This window comes from Anopheles nili, chromosome 2 (genome assembly GCF_943737925.1).
Source record: "Anopheles nili chromosome 2, idAnoNiliSN_F5_01, whole genome shotgun sequence".
Taxonomy (NCBI): Eukaryota; Metazoa; Arthropoda; class Insecta; order Diptera; family Culicidae; genus Anopheles; species Anopheles nili.
In genome coordinates, this window is record NC_071291.1 from 9,236,265 (window position 1) to 9,244,985 (window position 8,721).

At 43.1% G+C, this 8,721-nt stretch overlaps 1 protein-coding gene across 1 annotated transcript; it reads left to right on the forward strand.

Annotated features, from left to right (window-relative positions):
• Positions 1-2,107: 2,107 nt before the first annotated feature.
• On the forward strand, positions 2,108-4,011 carry LOC128721936 (cartilage-associated protein-like). The gene is made up of 6 exons (XM_053815740.1): positions 2,108-2,650; positions 2,717-2,860; positions 2,924-3,104; positions 3,185-3,453; positions 3,527-3,727; positions 3,802-4,011. Exons 1-6 carry the CDS (start codon positions 2,108-2,110, stop codon positions 3,880-3,882), a joined length of 1,419 nt encoding a protein of 472 aa, XP_053671715.1. The 3' UTR covers positions 3,883-4,011.
• The last annotated feature ends 4,710 nt before the right edge of the window (positions 4,012-8,721 follow it).

An 8,721-nucleotide genomic window follows, 5' to 3' on the forward strand; every position in this document is an offset into this window, starting at 1 on the left:
GCTAGCACCACGCACACGGAAACCGTCTTAGCGGACGAAAGGTGGTCCATCGGTCGTCCAGAAACGCCGGAAAAGCCGTCGTCGTGGTTTAGCGAGAAATCCGCCACCACCAGGCGTCTGCTGCACTAGGCCACGGTCGCGGATTATCCTTCGTAACGAAACGGTGAGCGCACGCAGGAACACGTTCGCTCGAGGGCGGTTGGATCTTTCTTATGATGATGATGTTATGTACACCAGCGCACCCTTGGGTCGGTGGAATTTTCGTTGCGTTTGCACTTGACACGCACACACTCGAGGCGTCGAAACCAGCTTCAAAAAAGGCAAAAGCCAACACCGTGGTTGGCGCGATTATTTCCGTCGTCGTCAGTTAAAATGGGCTTGGTGGCAACGAATCTGCCTATTTGCACTACCCAATAACTAATTTTCCCAAACATAGCAAAACTTTTAGCAGCCCAAATCACACCCAAGATGTGTCTCGTTGCGTGTTACTCACAAACCGCAGCTCAACCTGGCCGTGTAAACGCGGTCTGTTGTTCTCGCGACATTGGCCACCAACACCAGGCCACCCGACTGCCAATATCACGCAGGTCGAGTGCAGCACAAACAGCATATGCACCCACCACCCTGCTCAACGACCCTTTTCCACACACCACTTCAACGTTCACAAGCAGCAGGGGGGGTGTGAAAATCAGCTGAAACGCTCCTCGGTGTTGGTGAGCTCGGACTGCGCCTCTTCCGTGTGTTGTTTCCCTACGCACGTGTGATATTTTTGCCAAACCACGAACTATCGGCGACGTTTCGTACCATCTTTTGTGTCGAGAATCTGTATGCAAGGGGGTGGTTGCTTTTTCCAGCCAAACACCCCACTCACTTCTAAAAATATGAAAGCTTTCCATATTCCCCTGTACATAAAAAATATGACCAAACCATGCGCTCATTCGCGAGACGAAATGTTATGAAAACATTGCGCGATAACGTGACGTCACGCGTTTATGTGGCGAACGACGGTGAGGTGCTGTTTTGCGAATTTTATCTGAGAAAAATGCATCACGGTGGAAAACGGTGGGATTGGTGCGATAGATCGTGCACACAGCAACACCCTCATTTTGGTGCACTTTTGCTCAGCAAGTGTTTCCTATCGAATATTACGCTCCCTTTGCGGGACAATCCCTTCACTAGATCCTTTCACGTACCCGCGCGTTTTCTACATGATGAAACGTGTGTTTTTCAACTTGCTTTTGCTGAAAAGCTATCAGGCTCTTGCAGCCCTCAAGCCAGGATCGCGATGACGGAAATTCCGGCTGATATTACAGTGGTTCTTTTTATGCAATCGTTGACGGGTGGGTTCGAGTGGAATATGCTTCGTAAAAATCAGGCTACACCGCCTCCTTAGATCGCTAGAAGTTAATGTTACAACAAACAAACAGCAACCCTCGGGAAGCGACCCTAAACCCTCGTAAAGTCAAAAGTGCGTTTCTTTTCATTTCATCTCTCCACTGAACAGCCTTGTTCAGACTAGAACCGTCCGGTTTTGGATAAAACGCGTGCATAACCACTTGACTCGCGAGCTTCGAAGATGTCGTTAGACGATAGAAGCGTGCTAGGGCGGACGAAAGAATCATGTTTCTCCCCCATGAGTCAAGTTTCCCTACAGCCGTTTCCCTTCGATGTGCTAGTGCGTGCATGTTTTCTTCCGCACGCCATGGCTCTCTTATCGATCGTGCAGACGGCGATCGCCAGAGGACGCGTATGTGTTGGTGTGCCGCCGTGCTGTTGTACGCTTAACATCGAAATCGGAGCATTATGTTGCGATCTCTCGCTCTCTTCTTCTCCAGACGACCCTAGACCAAGAACGATACGACAGCATTCGAGATCAAGTGACTCCGGTGTACGATCGTAAGGGAATTGTGGGGTGACTTTTGATGCTTCCGGCGTGATAGGGCGAAGGGTTGTGTGGAAACCAAGCAACCAGAAGTTGACATCCTCCGTTTCATCCGGTGAGTACCGACGAAGTGGTTATTGTGCTGGAACAGCACATTGCAGTAACCTGTTCTGTTTCCCGTAGCTCGATCGTCGCGATCGACGTGGAACCACTGGGAAAACGATGATGGCTATGCGCAAGCGTCTAAATTGGAAGCTTCACGCCTTGCTGGCAGTGTGCTGGTGTTTGCTTGCGTCTGCGATCGAGGCCCAAACGATCGACGGGACGACGGACGTTTCCGATTCCTTTGACGAGCAGGCTGGTCAGTCTAACGACACAGATCCACCGGAAGATGGCAGCAGTTTTCTCGAGCAATATGAGCAGGGTGTACAGGCGTACCTTTCGAACGAATGGGAGGACTGCGTGTACTTTCTGGAGCGAGCGCTTGAGGGCTACCGGACGTATTACGAGTCGGTGGCAAACTGTCGGATCGAGTGCGAGTACGCAGCCCGGGACGTGAAACACCGGGGTGACTTCCTGCACGGTACCAACGTGGACAACTTGCAGCACTACGAGCTGATCTTGCGGCGGACGCTCTGTTTGTCGAAATGCGCACGCAAGTACGCGATCTACCGGTACCTGCCCTTCAGCGAGGACTTCGATGGCCACTACATGGACATCTTCCAGGAGCTGAAGACTTACCCGTATCTGTACGCATGCTACGTGAAGGTAAACCCCGTAACGGTTTCTCCATTTGATGACTTTTTAACGCGATCATTTCCACCATTCCGCCAGTCAAACCGGGTCACTCTGGCGGCGTCGGCCTCGTACACCTACTTGGTGAGGTTCCCCGAGGATGCGATGATGAAGAAAAACTTCGAACAAGCCATCGACTTGCCCGGTATCGATCGGGACGAGATTCACGATTTAGAGGAAAAGGTAACTGTCCTTTGCCGGTAAGATTTTACCATGCGCAATAATGTCTCTTCCCGGATGTTGCAGAAATTTGTGAATCTGCTCATCGGTGGGATCGTCGACGAGCAGGAAAAGAAATGGGAACTCGCGATCGAGCAGCTCGAGCGCTCGGTGATGCAGTTCATCTTCGACGAAAACCAATGTCGGGCGTTCTGCGAGGGAGAATTCGATCACGGGTTCCTGCCCGACTTCATTACCGCGATCGGAAGTAGGTTTTAGAGCCCGTTGTTCCACGCTCGGGACGCTCAACCATTAACTGTGCGCTATTTTTTTATGTCCCGGATGTAGATCATTTTACGAACGCGTTGTACTGCAAACGGAACTGCACCACAAACATGGGCATGGTGCGAGGGAAGTACTACGAAAGTTTGTTCCCGCGGCACTATCGACACCTGCAGAGCGCTTATTACCATATCCAGAAGTACGAAGAATCCTACCGAGCGGGGATGAGCTATCTGCTCTTCCACGCGGACGATCTCGAAATGCCGGAAGCGCTAAAACTAATAGAAGCAGAGGCAACGGGCAACGTGACGGCGATCTTCTTTAAACCTCGACGGGTAGGTTTTTTGTTGTCGGAAAGGTTTCGAAAAAGAAAACCACCAAAACCAAGCGCGTCGTTTCGATTTCCAGGAAGCGATCGAGTACAACGATCGGATGCTTTACGAGGAGAAGCTGGTGAGCTTTATAAAGCAAGAGTTTGATCAATTTGTGGAAGACGGTTCTGGATCCGATAGCGATGAATACCTAATGGACGATGGATCTGGGCTGGAGGAACGAGATACTACAATGTTCGGTGAAGCAGACGAAGAGAAGATCAGTGAATCCGGGCAGGTATTATCTACCGGTTACTAGACGATTGTTCAGTAAGAAACCAGTTTAATTCTGCTTCTATTGTCTTTTTCAAGGACTCTCAAGCAGTGGAAGACGAAAGCAACGAACTATACCCAAATGAATCGACCGGCTACAGCGATCACGACGAGTTGTAGCATGTGATTGGGAAATAGCGAAGAATCTAAACAGTGCCATAACGATATCGCTTCGCTTCGATCATCCGCTAACTGATGAATTTCTCTGCAAAGTTCTTAAGAAATTTTTCATGCAACACAGCTCACAAACAGGTGCTAGTGTATGATAACATATTTTAGTATAAATAAATGATGTATTCCTACGCATCTCCCCAAAAACGTACCCAAATAAAAAATCACACTAAAAACCGTCACTGCATTGGATCATTTGGATTTTTCGGTTTGTTTTTATTTCGGTTTTTGTCTTTAATAATGCTTTACATAGATCAAACATATCTAAACTTTGGAAAATGTACCATTTCAAATATATATATATATGTATATATGTATAATAATATAATGTATCTAAACGTCCGTTCTATGGGGTGTGTATGCGTGTAATGAGTACGAGTTTTCACACTTGCTATGCGCTCATCTATTGCGTTTAGGGTTGTTTTACGCTTCCTTTATTCATGCATAGCCCATTGTCTTGGGCGCCAGATGACAGATTTCCCACTCGGAACGGATTCATTCTGGGGTTTGCGCGTCGTTTTTCTATTGCTTTTGATTCAATGTCTGGGGCGTTTCGTGTACTACGCGTTTCCTTTGTGTTCCTAGTTGTCCATTTTCAGTTTGTCTCAAAATTCCGTTCGCGTAATGTAATTCCATTTTAAATTACCTAGAATTATAAATACTTTACAGGAATTCTTTGTTTAAATGAAGAAGGAAAAACAATTCTTCCGCACATTTCCGTCTCTCCCATCAACCCTCAGTCGCCCAAGGGAACCGGAGGTTGATGTTCGGATTCTATCCGCTTACGGCTCCAAAGCACGTTCAGCGCAGCAGCACATAAAACGCATGGCTCTCGGGGTAAATCTTTTATACTTATGTTGTTTCGTTTCTTTGTTTGCGCTTTGTGGCGCATTTTTCTCTTTTTATCGATTTCACACAAGCATAGGCTCTTTCACGCAGTCACGTTCATACACTTTTTCGCACACGCGTTTATTCACTTACGCACAATTTTCTCCATTTATTCCGTTTTCGTGTCATATTTTGGAAGCAACTATTTTCCGATGCTCTTGGGCAACATTTCGCCCTTCTCGTCGCGTCTCGTAGTGCTACTTATTGTTGATCGCCCTTAAGTGCGATACCCATTTCATCGCATATTTTTTCTCTACTATTTTTCTTACTCTTTGCTCCGTATTTTCAAAACATGGCTCATTTGAAAGCTTAGTTTTATTATGTTGTTCTTCCTTCCAGTTTTATACACTTTGAAGCTTTGTTTTGTTTTTCTTTCGTCACTCTTTTATGCATTTACGTTTCATACTTTGCATACGTGGCTCTGGTTGACACAACCAAAAAATCACAGCTAATAACTAGATGTTATGTTTCGTTCCTCCTTTTCTGTGCACATGTTTACACAGTTTAATAGGATTTTTCGTACGACTTCTACACGAGTTTGCTACTATAGTGAATACAAGATCCCCAACACACACATACGCACATGACGTGATCTACTGTAGAGGCCTATACTGCTACTCTACAGGAGGAATAAAACCGTCCGTTTCCTTTCATGGGTATTTTTGGAATAGTTTAAACGAGTCCTCAGCAGTGGATGAGATAATTCTGCACACTTTAAACAGTTAACCGCGTGGCAATCATGTGGACATGTTGTATAAATTCAGTAACATGTTTTTAAAATAATTGATTAAGCATGGTTAGTAAACTTGTAGGATACAATCCAACAAATGTAAAATGAAAACGTGTGTTTTTTTAACTGTAGCGCGTTTAATTCGCCAACTATTAAGGTGAAACTTAGGGAATCAAATTTTTAACATAAACCCTTACATCTTCTCTTTTTTATCACTTATTTTGTTTCGTTATTGCCCTATACATATGTCCAACCGTATACCCACGCTCCATTTGCCGTTTTCTTTGTTCAGAGCTAGAAGGAATATTACAACAAACTGTCAATGAGTATCCTATTTCACTCAATGGTAGATAATTGACAAATCAATTTGATTTTGTGTCCTCTGTAAAGGAGTTTAGGTTTGCGAGTTTCGTAGCTATAATTCATATTTTGTAATGATTGCTCTTCAATGGAGCTGAGAAGAATAGTTTTGGGAAGAAAAATAATCCTTGGCCGTCTACGAAATTAATTGCCTTCCCAATGTCGGGAAACATCTAGCTCACACACGTACAACAACCGTTTGCCAATACGAGATCTACTTATTCCGTTTTTTATAATCTTATTCTACTGTTTTAGGCGTCTCCGTTAGCCTGTTTTCGTTTTCATTTGCTTCATACCACTCACTGTTTTTTTGTTTAAACTAAACTTTCCGTAGCATTAGAGAACAAACAGATTGTATATATATGTGTGTATATATATGTATATATATGCCATTGGTTCAATATATAAGACACGTAAATGTTTTTTCTTCTTTTCAATCTCTATCTCGTACTACTTATTTTCCTTGTGCCTTAATGTTTCAACAGTATCATGTTTTCAATTATTTGTTTTGATGAGTTTTTACAATTTCTTAATTTCCAAGATCTTTTCATTTTCTTTCATTTAGTTAGTTCCACTTGCAGCTTTGTCTGAAGAGTTATATTTTGTTGCAGCGTCGATTTTTTCCTATAGCACCTGCGTTTCATCGCGTGTTCCTAGTGGTACGGGGTAGGTGATCATATCACAAACAGAATACAGAGCGTCCTGCATACGTCCATTTCTGGTTGCTTTTTTAAGAGACTTTTAACAAAACTGCACTAATATGCAATACGATTGCTTATTTAAAGGTTTCACTATTCATCTAATAAACTTATTTCATTTCGCTAAAATATACAACTCAAACAGAATCGTTGCAACATGATACTGTTCCGAAATGCCCTAGCGTGTATGGAAATATCATGTTTTTGATTGAAAACTGCTTCTAGTTGTCGTAGTCGAGGAAGAGTTTGATTTGTTTTTTTATATTCTGCGTGTATTGTTTATTTTGTTTTACCCTTTTTCATTCTGCGATAATTCTATTATTTTCCACCCGGTTTTCATCTGACTTTAAATTTTAATGAGGTACGGATAGAGAAGGATTATCAAGGCGCAACCGGCACCGGATCGAGGAGTTTTGTTTGGAGAATACGAAGGACGAATGTCGCCGAATGTTCTACTGACTATGTCTTGAAATTTACACGCCTTAAAATGCTCCACGCGGTTAGGTCAAATGCGTCATCCTCCATCAATTGAATTGACTCGGACTTCCCACACATTTTTAAGCTTTATATCACGGGCTCCTGTCATTCGTACGTTATAACTTTCCACTTTTTAGCATAATATCTATAACTGGTAGGGGTTTCAAGAAACGCAACTGCTTAGCAAAAAGACACTGTCGAAGAGATGAATCCAAAGGAAGTAGAAAAGCGTCATGGCCTATCGCCGGTTGTGAGAGCAACTTTATGTTGGATTTGTGTTTGTATGCTGGAATCTTCACGTAGATTGAAGATCCTTCTGTGTTGAATGAGTATGCAATGTTTGTAAAGCTATGTTATACTTTCTTGATTTTGCGGAGCCTTTAACATCGGACACCGCATTGTTTGTAGCTTCAAAATAGTTGATTCATAAAATTGAATTCATGCTTGTTTGTTCACGTAACTTTTCATTACTATTTTCCTAAGCTTGAACTGTGTTTTATCTATCCGTCTATTTGACTTTTTTTCACTGATTCCTCAAATGCTTTCTTTGTGATTAGCTTAGAATTGGCAGATTTTGCTTAACACGGGCGTTTGCATGCATTCAATACAAGAAGATGGAATTTTAATCGTTTTTTGCTCTATTCGTTCAAACTAATAAAAGCTTTACATCATCTGCTCTTGGGAATGTGTTTAATTAATGATTGAAATGCTATCAGTCGTGTTACACAGTTACAAACGGAGAAAAGTTTTGATTCAGAACTTAACATCATAACACAGTTACGTAGAAGGTTAAATTCTAGGATTGTAAAGTTTAGAGCCATTTCATGCTTGTGCTCGATCGATACATAATCGACTAGTTCTGATCGAGTGAGTTATTGTAGAACCCTGTTTCATTTTAATGTGTGTGATAGCTCAAAGACTTTAAAATACTCTCCTTGGCAAATGATGACTCGTGCTTTCTCACGTAACAACTCAAACAAATACAATCTCAAGGTCTATTATTTTGTGGCTCACTCGTAACGCGTGGATTTTTGATTCAGAATATCATATTAGCGTTAAAGTTTCAAGTAACGCAAAACGAAAAAATGATCAAACAGATCCTCAACAAGCCAGATGGAAGTATTTTTTTAGGATGTATTATCATGCTCACGTGCGCGTTTGCAATGTACATCCCGCTCATGTACCTTATTGAACACCTGTTTGTATAAAATACCTTCGATACTTGGTTTACATTCCGATTCACTACTATGTGATGCTAGATTATCCCAACATCACAATTTATCCTAATTTCACAACTAAGTTTCTTCCGCTAGTCAATGTTTTGCCGTAGTTGGGTGTTGCTTCGCGAAACGAATTTTCATCGCAATTCTCAACCGTTTGTATGACCGGCGACGAGTGTTACAACCTGTATATCTAGTTTGATGTATCTGGCGAAAATCGCTAACCCCCAATCCTAAAATGCCCCAAAGGACCAGAACACAACGGAGCAGCACATCTGCCAGTCGCCTTTTTCGTAAGCCGATTGTTTTCCTTTTTCTTGGTATGCAGGCCGATCCACGACAAGGTAGAACCGACAATGCATCGAATGCTGCGCCCAATACCACTGTCGTACGTGTCTTTGGCGAAATGGGGAAG